This window comes from Cupressus sempervirens, chromosome 8 (genome assembly GCF_028749045.1).
Source record: "Cupressus sempervirens isolate cs-2001-9-10 chromosome 8, ASM2874904v1, whole genome shotgun sequence".
NCBI lineage: Eukaryota > Viridiplantae > Streptophyta > Pinopsida > Cupressales > Cupressaceae > Cupressus > Cupressus sempervirens.
The window spans coordinates 323,805,651-323,824,980 of NC_143125.1; the positions used below are offsets into that span (position 1 = coordinate 323,805,651).

Below are 19,330 nucleotides of genomic sequence, written 5' to 3' on the forward strand. Positions count from 1 at the left end.
CATGAATACTCGTTTATATTAAAGATCGTTCAGAAAACAGAGAGTTTTACTCAGCATGAACACTTGTTTATATTAAAGATTGTTCCCAAACCAGAGATTTTTACAATATAAGGAGCTGGAGCTCCACTGAAGGCATACTACATTTCACTTCTCCAATAATGGATTACATGCTAATACTGAGTAGCAATTATGTCAGAAAAAAAACCATCCAGCTTATGGCTATAATTGCTTGCAGCAGCACCTAACATTACTGCTGACTTCACATTTATCACACTCATAGCTCTTCATAGGTGGCTCAATAAAGTTAGGAATCACATCCATAACAACTAAATGGAACCTCTCTCTTGCATCCATCTTTGGTGGTCAACTTCAACAGGCTCTGAATGTTATGTTTATCTATGTATTGCTGTAACATCTTCAGCTTCTTCCCTGTGGGAAGAAGTGAGCACTCTTGATCTCTATTTTAGTAGTTTGTTAACAGTTGTCTGCCCCTCCTGCATTAGGATCATAAATCTGTCTTTAGGTATCTCAAAAATGGTAGAGACCTGCAAAACAACATTAAGAAAGGTGACCTCACTTCAGAACTCAATAAGGCACCTTCTTTGGCCTTGTAAAACTTCTTTGTTTCTTTTTTTTGAGATAAACCATAAAATATCATTAGTCAACACAAGTCGAAAAACATCAAGATCAACAGAAAAAAACATGAACTACAATTTCAGACCAATTACATCTTTTTTTTCTCACCCAATGAGACCCCAAAGAAACGTTGTCCAAACAGAAAAAAAAAAAGTGGCATTCACAAAACAAATGCTCAATGTTTTCCACCTGGTCACAAAGAGAACAAGATGTAGCTGGAATACCACAATTGTGCAACACAGTCAACAACCAGTTTTTTTAACAAGAGCAACCATCTAAAACAGGCTATCTTAGGCTCTTCAGATCTATGCCGAATATGATATAATCTAATTGACTAACTGGACTCAGACGAATCAAGATTTCAGGATTTATTTAACCAGTCAGAAACATCCTTCATGCCATATCATATCCCCACTACTGACAAACCTCACAGCATGCAAGTTGCAGCCAAAGGCTTGGGCGATCAGCAAATAAGACCTGTGATTACCTTGAGGAAACAATAATAATTAATATACATTAATGATGGGTGGCGATCCTTGAAATAGCACAATTAGTAAAACAAGGAAGATCCAATGAGTGCTAAGTGTTCCATTTATTCTCATGAGAGATGGATTCATGTTGAATCACTACTCGTGAAACATGGGTCAATGAGTTTGACTCAAAAATCACACAGTTAAATCCTGATAGCAATATCACAAGGAAGACATAACTAATAATTATTACCTTTATTAATAAGTAAAAAGCAGCACTTAGAGTTTAAAGAAAGCCATATCTCTTAGAAAGGAGATCTCTGTTCAAAGGGATGCATAGCTTCATTTGGATATAGAGGTATAAAAGAAAAAACATTTTATTTGGAGTTAGAAATGAAGGAAAAATTGGAAATAAAATATATGGAATAATCAGGTTGGAATTAGAGAAGAATTTAGAAACAAAGTGAATTAAATATGAAGAACAGCATCTAAGATTAGTTTAGGGGCAATTAAGAAATTGGAAGAGACACCAGCCTTGGGAAGATATATGAAGTTGTGAAGTACATTTGAGGGGAGCACAGGGATTAAGAGTTTTATCCCATTTAAATTTGCAGATCTGTGAATGGGTGGATAAAAAGGAAGATCATCAAAGAGAGGTTGAATGCATAATTGTAAGAAGAGTTTATAGCAGAATTGTAAGAAGAGTATATACATATATGAAAGAGCAATATAGCAGATATTGGTGCTAGAGCCCGTGTGTTAGTTTTTTGGCAAATTTTTAAAATTCACACCTTCAATTCCCAGAATTTTAAGTTACCAGGCTTCCTTGTTTGAAGCTGGGTTCTGGTTCTGCTTCCCTCTGTATTCTATTTCTCCTTCAGGGTCGACCCATTTTCTTGTGGTAGGAAGCTGGGTGCCTAGACCACACTTTGGGCGAACCCAGCTGAGCCCAAGTGCAACTGCAGCTGTGGGTGCCAAAAATTAAGCTACACATGCCTTTAAAAACTATTTTGTTCCATAAAAATCCTTTTGCAAATACATTTTGAGACTTTTGCAAATTATATGATCATAAGATACTTTAGTTATAATTTTATTGGCAATTATGGATTTGTGAGTATCATTCTTCAAACCTATTATATGTTTGATGACATATGCTGTATTTATAAATGTATGATATGTAAATGAAAAAATGTGTGTTTGTGTGTGAATATGCATATATATGAAAACACATACATACATGCCTACATATTAATGTATATGAATACAGACACATATTCACACGCGCGCGCGCACACACACACACATGCTTACAGAAGAATTGGAACCCAAACCCTAGGAATTTTTTTTTGGCCGAACCCATGTACTTGAACCCCATATTAGAACCAAAATTGACAACTTGGAATTTATTTCCAATTTTTAAAAGCACTTTTTTATGAAAAATTGTGAAGCTGACCTAGAAGTTTCTTTGAAATATTTAGAAGATTTTCGCCAATAGTTTGATTGAAGTCTTTTTAATCAATTTAAAAAAAATTTAAAATTAAAGGTTTTTTAGATCCAAGGACTTTTAGTTGGAGGGTTTCTAGTTTGTGGGCAATTTGTGAAAAATCAAAATCTGTTTTTGGCGATTTTTCTCATGATGAGACTTTTATTGCAGCATCGGAGGTTTTGTGACATTTGTTTTTGTGGCCTTTTTTCAAAAATCATGGCTCTATTTGTATTATTCATGCCGGCTAAGTCTGCATTTGGTTTTCTAGAATTTTTGAGGGTTCTAATCTTTGCAGATATTTTTTGCTGTGTTATCAGTTGCAATGAAAGGTTTTTCCGCATGATGAATTTTTGCTATTTGTAGTATTGCACGATGACCTCTTTCACACCAATTTTGGTTTATCTCTTTTTGGTGGTTTTTAGAACAAAAGTCATGGCTTCTTGTAGTGTCCAGGATATGATTCAATTTAATAATTAATTGTATATGGCCCAATATCTAATATTAAAATGACGACTTCTTGTTATGTCCCTGATATAATTAATAATTCAATTTAATAACTAATTGTAATGGCCTGAACGTTGGTATTTTTTGGTCGTGTCGGTACATTTGTAGTCCTTTGGGAAGTGTTTTGAAGCCATATGAAAGGTCAATTTAGTTATTGTTGTAGGTATGCGAATTTGGACATTTATTGTGTGTACAAAGTCCAGTTGGAAGTTTAACATGTTTGCCATTTTAGAGGTGCAAGTTCCTCCCTACTTAGTATCTCTAGTTTTGGTGGGAGTAGCTGCTCACCCTACTCTAGTCTTGATCTAAAATAGTTGTATTGAGAATCTATATGATGTAATCTAAAGTGCTATCATTATTAAATTTGAATTCCTCTTGCTTGTATGAAACTTCATCTCGACGCAATACCTTGTATTCCTATTATTTCTTATCAAAATCATTTTGGATTCATTTGTGTACGGTTTTGTATGGAATCGACAGCCTTGGCAATTGACCATATGGACACAGACAAATTTGTGTAGGAATGACATTATACGACTCCACACAATCATTGCATTAGACCACTAATCCACTATATAGTCACTATATTGAATATTCTCACTGTATGGGTGGAGCTGTTCCACCAACAACATTGGCATCCCATTGTATGATAATTTGTTGTACGAGATAAGACTTCGACTAACAAAAACAACTACTGAGAACAGGCTGCTAGGGGAGGGCAAGCAATTGTGTTTTACACTTGTCAGTCGAAAGTTGAAACATTACTCTAGTATCATAGTTGGTGCCTCTGCTAGCCTATTGGATAGTGAATGTAGGTGTACATCAGGAGGAGGTAACGTTGTGTTGATAGAATGTGGGAACCACATGATCCTGCAGCTAAAGTGATGGCAATGCTAGGGGAGCAACCGGAAGCCAAGCGAAGCTCAATGACAGCATGGTTAGAGGGGAAGAAGAACGACTCATGGAGGAGGCATTGAGGAGATTGGCAGAAGGGAAGAAAATCGAAGAACAAAATCGTCATGACGATAATTCCGTCATAGGGAGAGAAAACCCTCAACATCCGTGCTCTCGACCATTGACGATGACATTTTTGTTGAACAGTGAAGAATGTCGCAGGTAATGAGAGCCCTCTTTCCAGAGAATGCAAGAGGAGCTAAGGGAAGATTGGAGGAATGTTGATCTTGAAGGAGACATATTCTTCAAGGATAATCGATTATGTTGATTTGCGAATGAGATACTCAGGTGACAATAGTAGTGACTACTACAACGACGAACTCAAATGAAAGATAGGCAAGGAAAATCTGTCATCCTTTGATGGACCAGGATCAACATCCACACAGGCATGGTTACAAAATGCAAATAGATATTTCCAACTTAACATGATGATTGCAGATAAGGCCATCAAATATTTCGTGCTTCACTTGGAAGGAATCGCTCATGAATGGTGGCATTATAGAATGGTCACCCTTGTTCACGATCTAGTAACCTCATTTACCAAAATGACAGAGAGGCTTATAAATCGCTTCAATGGAAAGGATCTAGAACTCAATTTCAAGGTGTTAACACAACTAAAGCAATTTAGATCAATCGACAACTAGATTACAAAATTCCAAAGTCTGTTTGTGTTGGTAACAAATATCTCACAGAGGCGATTGATTGTGTCATTCATGGATGGGCTAATGGAACCTCTAAAGAATTGGGTGAAAGGGTTCAACCCCGTCATGCTCACTGAAGCAATTAAGAAGGCATGTGACATGCTGACATCCTCTTCTTCTTCTTCTTCTTTCAAGAGTTATATGCACCCCAAGCCACCACTCGCTCCAAAGGAAAAAGACATTAATCCCCATCCAAAGAAGCCATCATTGGCATAGGCCACAAGACAAGAGCTTAGGATGAGGAAACTATGTTTTACCAAGGAGCCACGAGAACTAGAGCATCGATGCTTAGGCAAAGGGAAAATCCGTTACATTGAGGTGATGTCCAACCGTGAAGAGGAGCATAAGGAAATTGAGCTATCAAAAGGGGAGAATGAAGGTGATGGTCAACAAGACTCTAAGGGCACTAACCTAAACCTCATAGAGAGGATTGCCACATTGGTATGGTAAAGTCACCATTGCAACAGTTGTTGGTACTCTAAGGTACAATATATTTTGGATACAATGTATACTCTAGGGGCAGTGGTCGTGGTCATGCTCGATAGTGGGGCCACCCTCAACTTCATCAACTCATCACTTGTGAACCAAAGGGGTTTGCGTATGGAGGAACATAAAGGGTTTAATAGCTGGAGGAAATCACTTGTTATGTACTCATCTAGTTCCTGAACTAAGCATCACCATGGGGAACTATAGAGTGACGGATGACTTCTCTGTGATAGATTTGGACGATACATATGCCATATTGGGCATCCAATAGATGGAGATTCTTGATGAGTACACAAAGTTTTAAGAAGATGGAGTTCTCTTTCGAAGTGGATGACAAATATGTTGTGCTAAGGGGAATCTCAAGTGGCATTCCGAAGGAAATCTCGACTTGATTGATGGATGTAATCTTTAGACATGATGATGTCGTTTGCTTGGCACACAACTTGGTCTCAATAGAAACTATAAATGGGCAACAAACACTACTAGAATGCGGACCTTCAGAGGTTATTGGATAAACACAATTTGGTCTTCGCTGCTATTCCACCTGGTATTGCCCTATATCTTGGCTTCAAGCACGTATTGAGTAGCAGGAGGGAGACAAAATTGTCATCACCATGCCCTATTTCCATCCTAAGAAGTTCAAAGATGAGATAGAAAAGACGGTCCATGATTTCCTCGATAAAGGATGGATCAAGCCCAACTCCACCCCTTTGCATCTTTGGTAGTTTTGGTAAAGAAGGATGGATCTCTCAGGATGTGTGTGTTGACTACCGTGCGTTGAATAAAAATATTTTAAAACATAATACCCCATTCTCGAAATCAATGAATTGTTGGATGAACTACATGGTGCAGTCTACTTCTCAAAAATTGGAACAAGATGTGGAGAAGATAGCCTTCCATTGCTATTATGAACTCTATGAGTTCTTGGACATGTTGTTGGGACTAACCAATGCTCTGTCCACCTTTAAGTCCTACATGAATCACATCTTCAATAGGCAATTGTACAAGTTGTCGGTGTTCTTGTATGAGATACTCATCTACAACAAGACTTGGGAAGAACATCTAAGACATTTGGATGAAGTATCGGGGATCATGGAGTCACAATCTCTATTTTCCAAAAGGTGCAAATGTGAGTTTTGGATCACTGAGATTTTATACTTGGGTCAGATCATTAGTGCTTGAAGGGTACAAGTATACCAGGAGAAGATTCAAGGGATTCCAGACTAGCCTCCTCCCAAGGCTCTCTTGAAGCTGCGTGGATTCTTCAAATTGTGCAGTTATTACAAAAGTTTTTTGAAAGAATTCTCATAGCTGGTTGCTCCCCTAACTGATCTGATGATGAAAGGATCCTTCCATTGGGCTGAGTAGGTGGAATACACCTTTGACAAGTTGAAGGAAGCCATGAGTACGTGTCTAGTTCTGTCACTACTAGACTTCACCAACTCCTTTGTTCTAGAGTGCAACATGTTGGGAGAAGGCATTAGAGTAGTGTTAGTGTAAGACTGTCACCCCATCGTAGTCGAAAGTTGGAAGCTCTTAGGAGCAGAATGATACTCCATTCATGACAAGGAGATGCTTGCCATCATGCATGCTCTTGTAAAGTTTCAATAGTAGCTTGTTGGACTAAAGTTCGTTGTATGGACAAACCACAATAGTCTAAGATATTTCCTTGAGCAGAAGGATTTGAACGAGTGGCAACATAAATGGGTGAGTAAAATGCAAACATATGATTTCAATATAGAGTACATAAAGGGCCAGAATAAGGTAGTAGCCAATGCTCTATCAAGAAGTCCTGCCATATGCTCCTTATTACAAATTTCGAGATTGGAAGGCACATTTGTTGTTTGAGTACTCTAAGAATACATTTGCGTGCCACTTGATAAATGGTTGAGTGCACAATGACAAGTACAAGGTGGTTGACGACATCATTTACTACAAGGGAAAAATCTATTTGGTACTTGAATCCAAGATTAATGAAAGAATTCAAAAAGAACTGCACAAATTACTTTTGGTTAGATAACAAGGTTACTTGAAGATCTATAGAAAAAATTGGGAAAGGTTCTCTCGGAAGGACCTTAAGAATGATGTATTGCAGTATGTGGGGGAATGCTCCACTTGCCAATAGAACAAATCCAAGCACACCTTACCTGCGGGACTACTTCAGCTGCTCCCAATACCCGACCAGAAGTGGTAAAGCATCTTGATGGACCTCATTATAGTGCTTCCCAAAGTGCGCGAGATTACATCTTTGTCGTAGTGGATTGTTTAACGAAATTTGCTCACTTCTTTGCCATTTCTGTAGGATGCTTGACAACTCAAGTGGCCAAGTTATTTCTCTGCGAGGCTTTTCTCTTGCATGGTCTTTCATGGAACATAGTCATGACAAGGACAACTGTTTCCTAAGCACTTTTTGGACAGAGTCATTTCGGTTGGAAAGAACGAAGTTGTCACCAAGTATGAGCTACCACCTATAGATAGATGGTCAAATAGAGTTCATGATTATGTGGTAGGGTGAGTAGATGGCTAATCCTGCTCTATTCCTGTTTCTATTATAATCTGACAGTCGGTTTTCAAATCTGCTGTGGCATCCTGAGTTTGATTCTTCATTTGTCATTTCATAAAACTTACTTTGATATTAGACATTAACAAGATACATTAGGGCTTGGCGATCAACAAAGAATGTGAAAGGTGTGGCTAGTAGATAATATCTAAATTTTGGACAGCATATACCACACCTAATGCCTCCTTTTCCGTCATGCTTTAGTTCTGCTCTATTTTCTATAGTAGTCGGCTTGTGAAGTACACTAGATAATCTAGACCTTCTAATCCTGCTTGTGCCAATGTAGCCACTATCCTATAGTTGGAGCCATCCCATAGGTAAACTTGAAGTGCATTAACAGGTTTTACTAAGATCCATTTGATCTTATGCCATACTAAATCTCAAGGTTTAGAGTAATCCCTGAAGTTGCTTGTTCTAATCCATGATATAAAAGAGCGTCTTTTCCATCTCTTAAATGCAAACTCAAAGTTTCCATAAACTTCTAGATACTTTGACATTTATATTGTAGATATTGTTGACTTGGGGGTCAGCACCTCCTTGGAGATTCGTGACATGGCTTAACCACCTCCCACGGGTCGGGTTAAATCTGACATTTGTGTTGGGTATTGACAGTTTGAGTTTTTGGTGGAACAATATACAATTCTGACAATTATTATTAGAGCCTTGGGTCGCAGGTTCGAGTCTCCCTACAGTTGGTGCTGAAGGCCTAGTCAGTTCTGAAGGGGAGATTGTTAGCTTGGTGGTCAGCACCTCCTTGGAGATTTATGACATGGCTAAATCGCCTCCCATGTGTCGGGTAAAATTAGGCACTTGTATCAGGCATTGATAGTTTGAGCTTTTGGTGCAATGGCAAATGATTCCAACAGATATTTTCCTATTTCTTCCTCTTCCTCAATGAATGCTTCCTAGTTCGGAAAGTTAGAATCTTGTTTCATATGACTAACCAAGTAAAGGTTGCATCATTTTGTCTATTGCTAAGGATGCCATGACTCTGACAATATAAGTTATTTTTCTTTGCTAATCTGCAAGGCAAATATGTGATCTTTATCATCCAAGGAAGATGTCCTTAAAAACATTAGCATGCATTGTCCTTAGCCCATGTCCTTTATGAGATCAAAGTGAACCATTTGAGGTTGCAAAAATAAACTTTTAAATGAAATCGATTGGCCTATTTGGCTCTAACTTTGTCATTGTTATTTTTTGTTTATGCATAAGAACAATATCACATCTATATGGATGAAATGAATTAACTGTTCAGTTCTGTAGATTTGGTTGTATTTATTCTAAATAAGATATTTCCGTCTGCATGAAAAAAAAAACATGCTGCATCTTCTCTTTTTGTGCTTGAGGGATTTGCTAGATTTTTGTAATTGTACACCTATTCAAGATTATTAGATCTTTTAGTTCTTATACCACCTAGCACCTAGTCATTTCAATTTCTTGGCACACGTGGTAAATAAAAGCTCTTTCACTTTTGTTATGGTAGGGAAATATTCTGTATCATTTTCCATCACTCCAGCGAACAGCCTCAATGCAGTCCAGAAGGAAGGAGTATGTTGGCAAGAGATGGAAATCTTGGATTGGAGAAGCCACAAAGTTTTTGCAGGAAAGGCAGTGGGATTTCAGGTATTTATTTGCAACCTGTTACCTCAATTCTTTATTAAAAAAAGAAGACAGGTGAACCTGAAGCTATGAACTGGCGAGCTCACAAATGGAGGACCTTGTCCCCATTGCAACATTCACCAATAGAAGCCCAGTGGGGTTTGAACTTTGATGGCAACAAAAAACACCACAACTTAACCATCACAACATGCCAATGCCTCTGCAACTTGTTATCTCATTACACCACTGTGAAACTTTATTTGAACCTTGTCTTTCCAGTCTATATTTTTGACCTCTTCAATGTGTTAAAGCCAACATCACAGTTTAATCAGTTTTGTGTGACCTTCCTTGTCCATAAGAGAATTGTTTGTTGTCATAATAGTATGTATCCATGGTCAGACTGTATGGAGGAACACTGAATCAATGTCCTAGCCACCTTCAACAATGGATGAAGCAGTTTGGAAGAAATACCATTTAGCAGCATGGTGAAGAGTATTTTGATTGCAGCCAGAGGAATATTGGGAAATTTGAAAGTCTAAATCATGTGAAGACACTTAAAAAATGGTGATAGAAGGGCAAAATGATGACAAAGACAACACATTCACACAACATAACTAGGTGATTATAGGGCAACAAACTTACAAAAGCACAACAAATATCAAAGAAAAAGGATAGAATCATAACTTGGACTTTTAAGAAAATTTGAATTGGCCAAGTGTTCTATGATGTGCAACAAGGGGAAGGAGGCTTGAGAATGCGAATCTCATTTTGGTGAATTTGATTCACCATTCCTGCTCACTATTAACAAAAGAATAATGATGCCTTTGTGCTTAGTGGTCTCACTGTCTTTAATTATCATGTCATGAGCTGTAATTAATGCATGTTCAAGACAAATATATTTCTTAATGCATATACAATGAGTTCAAATATAGTATGTTTCGATCATCAATACCCACAAATAAACATCAATCAATATTAATAATATTAAACAACACAATACTAGATAATCAATAATATTATGAATCAATAATGCTAATCAATATTTGTAATTTAAATCCAACCAATAATATTAATAGATAACTAATAGTATTGATTAATATAATATTAATCAAAATATATGATGTTAACCAGTTTGATAATAATCTGTAGTATAAATCAAATAAAAAAAATATTAATAAAATAGATAAAGGAAGGTTCCACAAACTTTATATTTTATTCTCACTTAGTGTATTACTGCCAAATGATTTATTAAAATTTTCATGCCTATTAGAATTTCTTTAGTCAACCGTCTGGTATTCCTGACTTTGGGAAGTCTACATTAATAGTTCCTCTTTGTCAGTGTATAAATAACAAACCTCCCTTCATATATATATTCATTAAGTAACATATAGAATGGATGCCTATCAGCATCACTCCCAATCAGTATTACCATACGGAGGAAGAAAGATTGAAGTTCACACTTGGTAATCATAAGCCTGGTATGATTAAAAGAATGCAATCTGTCAGGAGTTTAATATGTTTTAAATCAGAAGAGGTGCAAAGGAAATAAGTATGAATTGTTTGGAAGTAATTAAGTTTGTTAAGCATGAAGTGTTGCAACTATTTATACTCATATCTCTTCATTTCATATAAAAGGATATCAAACATCATTTTAAAGGATATTGGAGGAATAATCAGTTTATAGATTATATGTGAGAAACATATTCAGAAACGAATCAGTCCCTATCTGCTTACTAGAAAACATTGTGTGGCAGCAAGGCAGTAATTTATCTTTGATTCAATATTTTTATACAGAATATTATATTTAGAAGCTATCAAGAATAAGAGACTGATATGGTCCAATATATACTCTAGCATTAGTATCAGTTTATGATCAGAATTATGTTGTATAATTACTTTATAGATAATAGGAAAGTGATAATACTATAAATTAAAAAGATATATATATATATATATATATATATATATATATATATGTATGTATGTATGTATGTATGTATGTGCATATCTATATTATTGATTTAAGAATTATCTCATATATATAAATAATTAATATATGCTAATAAGAATGAAATCATGAATAAGCTTATAAAATTGTTGCTGCTGATCGCCCTTGGCGCTGCCGAATCCTAATCTTTAGAATGTCTTCAGTTTATAATGTTAAATTAAACTCCAAATCCCAAAATTGTTATTCCCAAAGAAAAGCAAAAGAAAATTCTTCTGCAAATCATTTACCTACTTAATGGCTCGCAAAAGGAAAGGTTTTGCACATTTTCGGCCTCCTCGCTTTCAGCCCGCAGTCTCTTCGGCTCCTCTGGTTATTGTTACTCCACCGAGCTCTGTGGGATCTTTAAATAAGGGTTCTCATGCTATGGTTTCAACTAGGAATTCCTTATTTGTGTTAATGGAGGACTTACCGGCTTTAACAAAGAGGTTGGCGAGATCTGTGATTCAAAACCCTAATTCGGGATGGGATAACTGTGAGCTTGACCCGAAGAGAAGGAAATTAGACCAAGGAAGAAGACAAACGAAGAATTTTAGGAACCCTAGGGATCAAGATAATGTAAGCTTCCACAGGAAAAATAATAGGATGTGGGTTCTTCCTGTTAGCACATCTCCTTGGGCAACTAGAGCAAATGCAATTCCCTTTGGGTCTCGCTAGGATCCAACGCTTACCCCTCTGTCTCAAATCCCTTCCTCAGGTCTAATCTCTAACATCATTCAGCACCACATTTCTCGTCCCTCTGATCCTGCTACAACAACTAATGTCTCTTTGCCTAGGAGATTCAGGATCCTTGCCCCCACATCAGAGGATCACTAAACTCTTATCCTTAGTAATGTTTATACTGATGGTCTCTGGGACTATTGTAAATCTAATGGCTTGTTTGCGAGATGGTGTGGAGAGAATCTGTTAGGATCCCTAGCAAGAGATTGGTTGGTGTCATCTCTCGATGCAGGTAAGTATCTCTACTCTTAGCAACAATGTTCCATTATTGGTCTGTAAAACCCTAGACCTTAGAAAGAAATTACTCTACGTTACCCCTATTTTTTTTTAGAGTCTATCACTTCAAATTTATTAATTGGGAACTGTCGTCGGTAAAATTGTGTATTAGTCGACGGGGCCCTTCGGGAAGGTTCTTGTTGTGTGTGTATCACAGCCGATGGGTCCCTTCAGGAAGGTTCTTTTTAGGTAGCTGACGGGCCGTTCGGTAATTGTCATGTAGCTGACGGACCCCTTCGGGAAGGTTTTTCGGAAAGTATTTATACACCCTTTTGGGTCATTGTAAATGATGGATATGTAATCTTTTGGCATATGCGAATAATACAAGGAGTTCTGCTATTTTTATCTATTGCCTCTATGCATTAATTTCTTTACATTAGTACGGTAAACATTTGGCGCTGTTGCCCGATGGACTTGGTACGCAGGTAGATGGATGAAGACTAATGCTGAATCAGCTGAACAAGAATAAGAATAAGCTGAAGGAAAAGGATGAAATACGCATCGTGCAAGAAAACTTAATTTTGGCACAGTAGGCCGAACGCAGACGAAGGTTTCAGCAAATTATTGACGGACACCGTAGCACAGAAGAATTGTTGGAGGAGACTCGACAGCACGTGGAATTGGTGGAAGAAGCAAGGGAGAAGTTTCTGAACCTGCATACGCTAAGGGAAGAGACCCTCGACGGAAGAGGATTGACTTGCACGGCTCGGAGTACTGAGGGAGCATGAGCGTGGAGTGAACTCTTCATCCGTGATACCCTTTCAGAATGGACAACTTCGGTTGACGAAAACCCTTTTTCACCAAATAGCACGAATGTCGGAAACAACGCAGGTGTACAGAGCATCATGAGTGTTCAGAACAACGCGGGTGTGCAGAACAACGCGGGTGTGCAGAACAGCGCGAGAGTGCAGAACAGCGCAGGAGTGCAAAACAGTGTAGGTACACAACAAGCCCCTCAACTTCAAATAGTAATGGTTGGCCCAAAGGAAAAGTTGTCGAAATTTGATGGTGATGGAGCAGTCGATCCAATCCGACATTGTAAAACATAAGAAACCATTTGGAGGGCAAATGGCATAACAGATACAAACGAATGGGTCCGGCAGTTTTCGGCCACCTTACGGGGTATTGCAATTGATTGGTTCACTGATACAGATCCCCAGAAATTAAGCACTTGGGACAACCTCAAGAAGGAGTTTAGTGCTGAATTTCAACTGTTGCGAGACGACATCGAAATTATAGCGGAGATCTACAATACAAAACAGGGGAAGAATGAAATAGTCTTGAGTCTACGCTAGGAAGTTGAAGGACTTGATCAATAAAATGGAGAATAAGCCGACTGATGGGCTACAGAAAAGATGGTTCATTGAAGGCCTACACCCAAAGTTGCGAAAGAAGATGAAGATCATACCGCCATTGTCATACACTGAAGTGTACAACCAGGCAATGAACCTGGAAAGTGAGTAGAAGACGAAAAAGAAGAAGAGTAGCTTGTCTGATTTAGATGACGACACATCTTTAGAAGAAGAAAGCAGTGAGGATGAAAAGGATAGCAAGAAGGTTCACGCCCTTCAAAAGGATATGATTTGATGATGAAAGAATTCAAGAACATTCAGAAGGAGACCAAGGGAAATGAGCTATGGTGCACTGAATGCAAGAAAGAAGGCTATACAAAGGGATCCTGTCCGAAGGACCAGTTTTGCGAGATTTGCCAGATCATAGACATTCCACAAAGGAATACCTGTTCAGTCTGAAAACACGAGGTCCTCAGCAAGTGTTCCTGACATAGGAGGCTTCTGCGTTAGGAGGGAGCGAGAACACCAGTATGAAGGGCGCCACGTCGGGAGGATATAGAAATAATCGGCGAGGACAAAACAACAACAATGGGAACAATAATAATGGCAGCAGGAGTTGAATTCAGTACGATGCGAATGGTCGACCAGTACCACTTTGCCCGAGACTGTACAATGAAACACTAAAATTATTATGGAGATGGTGCAGACTCGACGATCATGAAGACGCCAAGTGCCCGAAGTCGGGAGTAAATTTTATCACCATCAGGATAGATGAAGAGGTTCTAGCCATTACACGGAAGCAAGCGAAAGTGTACCCGACCCGACAAAAGAAAAAAAAGCGACTGGAGGAAGCACGGGCAGAGATCTAGAAAGCAACGCAGGCTGAGAAAGCACACCTGAAGGACACTACTGGTACCTTCGCATGGAATTGCGCAGAACAAAACATTGTATGACAAATATTACAAACCGAGGTACCCGTCAAAATAAATGATCTGCTGCTCACTATGCCTCAACTTCGTACGACACTCACGAACATAGCTCCAACTGCTAAGTTACCAATAGAACAAGGAAAGAAGAAAGAAGGTGGCGCAAGTACAGAAGACCCGATGCTATTAGCCCTTTCATTCGGACCACATCCAACAGTTGTCGAAATGGAAATTCTCAGGACTGTTTTGATGGATACAATTGTGAATGGAGGATCTGGTGTCAATGTGTTACCAGAGGATACTTGGAAGAGGTTGGGACAACCGACATTGTGGCCACCTACATTGTAGTTGTTGATTGTCGACCAACACGGAATGAAACCATTTGGAGTCCTAAGAGCACAACCAGTAACGATTGGAACACAACCATTCCTGCTTGACTTCGTTGTGATTCTGCTGAAGAGGAAAGGATATAATGCCATTCTGGGCCTAGGGTGGCTGATACAAGCTAGAGTTAAGCATGATTGGAAGAAAAATACTCTTATCACTTGAAACCAAGGGCGAAAATACGTCATCGATTTACACACTCAAATGACCGGGGAAGAAGCTTTGTCATCAGATTCTGAAGAAGAGGATGAAGGGAGGCAGCGTATGGAACCAGATCAGGAGGGAGTCCTGTGATTGGAGGGAGACGATGATTTAGATTCAGTGAACGGTCTCTACCATTGGTAGATAGAGGACTATGAACTGTTTCAGAGTTGCAATGTACTGACGATAGAGGAAGGACACAACGCTAATGGATTTCCAAGAGAATTCACAGAGGTAAAAGAGGGGAATGTGCTGCTCGATGAAACACTCGCCCATGCATTCACTGAAGGGGAGCCCATCAAATACAATGAAGCCACATTGCAAACAATGAATTTGGGAGATGAGGCTGAACCAAGGAACATATTGGTAGGGGATAACTGGGATCCAATATTGAAGGCAGCGGCATTCAAGATATTCTTGGAATACAAAGACGTGTTTGCGTGGACATACAAGGATTTGAAGGGAGTACCGCCAAAGTTGTGTGTACACCACATCCCGTTGGTTGAAGGTGCAGTTCTCGTACAGAAGCGACCCTATAGGATGAACAAGAACTACGTGACATGGGTTACAGAAGAGATCAATCGGATGTTGGAAGCCGGTATTATTTTCAAGGTGCAGACAAGTGAATGGGTGTCACCCATAGTAATCTCACTAAAGGACACCACTTGGATCTAGATATGCGTTGATTTCAGATGCCTGAATGCAGTCATGATCAAGGATCTGTTTCCAATTCCATTTACAAACAACATCTTGGAGGAGGTAGCCGGACACGAGATTTACTCATTCATGGATGGATTTTTCGGATATAATCAGATTTCAATCGTAGAGGAGGATAAACTGAAGACGGCATTTTTCTTAGAAGATGGAGTGTACGCATATAATTGGATGCTGTTTGGCCTGTGTAATGCACCTGCTACATTTTAGTGTATCATACTGCACATCTTTGACAAAATGTCCTTCGAGAACTTCAAGGCATTCTTGGATGATTGGTCGGTATTTAGCGCCGAGGATAAACATCTGGCAACACTGGGCGAATGTATGGAGAGATGCTGACGGGCGTGCCTAACCCTGAATCCAATGAAGTGCAGGTTTATGATTCTGCAGGGAAGGTTGCTCAGACACATAGTCTGTAAGGAAGGATTGAAGACGGATTCAGACAAAGTAAGAGTCATATTGGAGATGTAGCTGTCCACCAACTAACGGAGGTAAAATCTTTCCTGGGACACATAGGTTACTATAGAAGGTTCATTAAAATTTTTGCCAAGGTATCATACCCGCTGGACATGTTAACATGCAAGGGAGAATCGTTCAGATGGGAGAAAGAACAGGATGAAGCATTTGAAGGGCTCAAGGTACAATTGGCTATGGCACCCATCTTGGCGTATCCGGATTGGAACAAAGAGTTTCATGTTCATGTTGACGCATCCAACTATGCAATTGGAGCAACCTTGGCGCAGACGGGTAGCCACGGGTTGGATCACCCGATCTACTTTGCCAGTCGACTGCTATCAAAGGCCGAATAGAATTACAGTACGATCGAACAGGATGCCTTGGGGATGGTCTACACTGTACAAAAATTTCGTCATTACTTGCTAGCGAGACCCTTCATGTTCTATGTCGACCATCAGGCCCTACTATATATGGTCAATAAAGTTGTCATTCAAGGAAGAATCAACCGTTGGTTACTTCTGTTGTACGAATTTACATTCAGGATCATTGTACGGCCTGGGAAGAAACATGTAAGCGCAAATCATCTGTCATGCCTCAGAACAGGAGAACCGGTAAGAGTGAACGATGACTTTCTTGATGCATAGTTGTTTCAGATTGCAGTACTGCCGAAATGGTACACAAGCATTGGAGAATACCTTTCGACAGGCCAGTTCCCAAGTGAAATGCCACCGAATGAAAGGCGCAAATTGATAATCAGGAGTCGTACTTTCCAGTTGATCAACGGATTATTCTACAAGATGGGGCCTGATCACATTTTCCGACAGTGTGTTAGAGGAAGAAATACCATGGGTGTTATAGGAAGCACATGAGGGTCGAACAGGACACATAGGACCTGATACAACAGCACGAAAAATATTACTAGCAGGATTGTAGTGGCCAACAGTGTACAATGACGCCCGAGAATGGGTCGTCAGGTGTGACACTTGCGAACGGGCCAGGAAGTTGCTAAAGAGAGACTTCATGCCGCTTAACCCCTCCCACGCCCAGGAACTTTTTGAAAGATGGGGACTAGATTTCATCGGACCCCTGAAGGCGAGCAAAACTAGAAGATGCCAATACATCGTCGTAGCGACGGAGTACCTGACCAAATGGGTGGAGGCATGCACACTACCAGATAACTCGACGGTAAGCACAACAAAATTTATTTATGAGAAAATTATTACCAGGTATAGGATTCCATTGCAGTTAACAAGTGATAGGAGTGGACATTTTGTAAACCATGTTATCTGACTGCTCACCACGGAATTCAAGATCTATCATTCATTATCGAGCCTGTACTATCCGAGAGCAAATGGCCAAGCCAAGGCTACAAACAAAATCTTGGTATCAATTATCTACAAATCCTGCACAGTTGAAGGTGAAGATTGGGAGAAAAAATTACCCTCTACTCTTTGGGTTTACTGCACGGCGTATAAGGTGACAACGGGGCACACACCATTTCAATTAATGTTTAGACAGGAGGCAGTGGTACTAGCGGAATTCATGATACTGAGCCTGAGGATAGCACTGGAAAACAAGTTAGGCGACATGGAAAGCTTAAGGGAGCAGCTGTATAAATTGAACAAGTTGGAGGAGAAGCGATTATTGGCGCAGCAGTGACAGAGGTAACACAAAACAGGCGTAAGGCATGGCACGATAAGCACTTGAAACTGAACAGGTTTCAACACGGATAGTGGGTGTTGAAGTACAATGGCCGGAATGAGATCAAGCTAGGCAAGTTCAAAGTTAAGTGGGTCGGACCATATCAGATCCGGGAAATAGGCGACAATGAAGCAATCAAGTTATGGACGCTGGATGGACAGGAAGTTCCAGAAGTAATGAAAGGATGTAAGTTGAAAATTTATCATGCGCCAGCTAAGTCGCCATCAGGGCATATTAAGGAATAGTAGTATTGAAAAAAAAAACTGAAAAAAAGAGAAATTGAAAAAAAGAAAAAAAGAAAACTGAAAAAAGAAAAAAGAAAAAGTGAATGAAAAATTTATCGTACGGCTTTTAAAGCTAAGTCACTGTATGGTTTTTAAGCTCATTCACTGTATGGCTTTCAAGTTTCATGGTGAATTTTAAAACTGGCAAACATCGTACAGAAATTCCAAGGAGGGAGGTAGTGTACGGATTTGAAGAATGCTATTGCCAGTTGTTGTACGGTTTCCTCAGCTTGATGTATGGATTTTCCAGGTTGCTGTTTGTGTTTTCAAGCTAACTATTTGCTTTGTACGGATTTGAAGAATTGATTGATATAGCTTGGCGTACAAAATTGCCTTCCAGATTTGGCGTACGAATTTCTAATGCAAAGCTTGCTGTATGGATTTTAAAGTCTTAATTATATGCTATAATTTGCTATACGAATTTTATATGGTTTTGAGGTTGTTTTATCTGCCGTACGGACTTCAAAGATTGAAGAGCTTTTTGATTGCAAAGGCTCATACGAATTTTTAAAACTCTGTGGTTAGACGCTGTACAGTGACTATGATGCACTTGGTATGCAACGTAGGGAATTCTTGCAGGCACTTTTAATTTTTCCTCCTTGCACCGTACGGATTTTTGAAGGCTAAACTTCTTGTTGGATGCCATATACAAACTTTGAGATTCTAGATTGAATCACTGTGATCACTGTGCGGACTTATAGGATCAAACTTGGTGTACGAATTTCCTTCCCAACAGCCTGGCATACGGATTTCTTGGGTGTACGGATTACTTGTTCAGCTTGACATACGGATTGTGAAGGATTAACGCATATTTCTCCCGTACAGATTTTGATTTGTTCCTGTACTACTTTGGAGGTTTAGTCTATTGATTAGAGCTGTACGGATTTTGTATGTAATTGGAAGTTTAAGTTTGATTATTGGTGCCGTACGGATTTTGTAGGCAAAATTAGGTAACCTTCTGTTGCTGGCGTA

At 39.2% G+C, this 19,330-nt stretch overlaps 1 protein-coding gene across 1 annotated transcript in view; it reads left to right on the plus strand.

The window, feature by feature from the left end:
• LOC149542678 (uncharacterized protein At5g03900, chloroplastic-like) overlaps positions 1-19,330 on the plus strand; it is a 219,102-nt gene that overhangs the window by 108,410 nt on the left and 91,362 nt on the right. Inside the window, exon 9 of the mRNA XM_089797557.1 lies at positions 9,284-9,423. Coding sequence (XP_089653683.1) covers positions 9,284-9,423 — 140 coding nt within the window. The remainder of the gene's footprint in view (positions 1-9,283; positions 9,424-19,330) is intronic.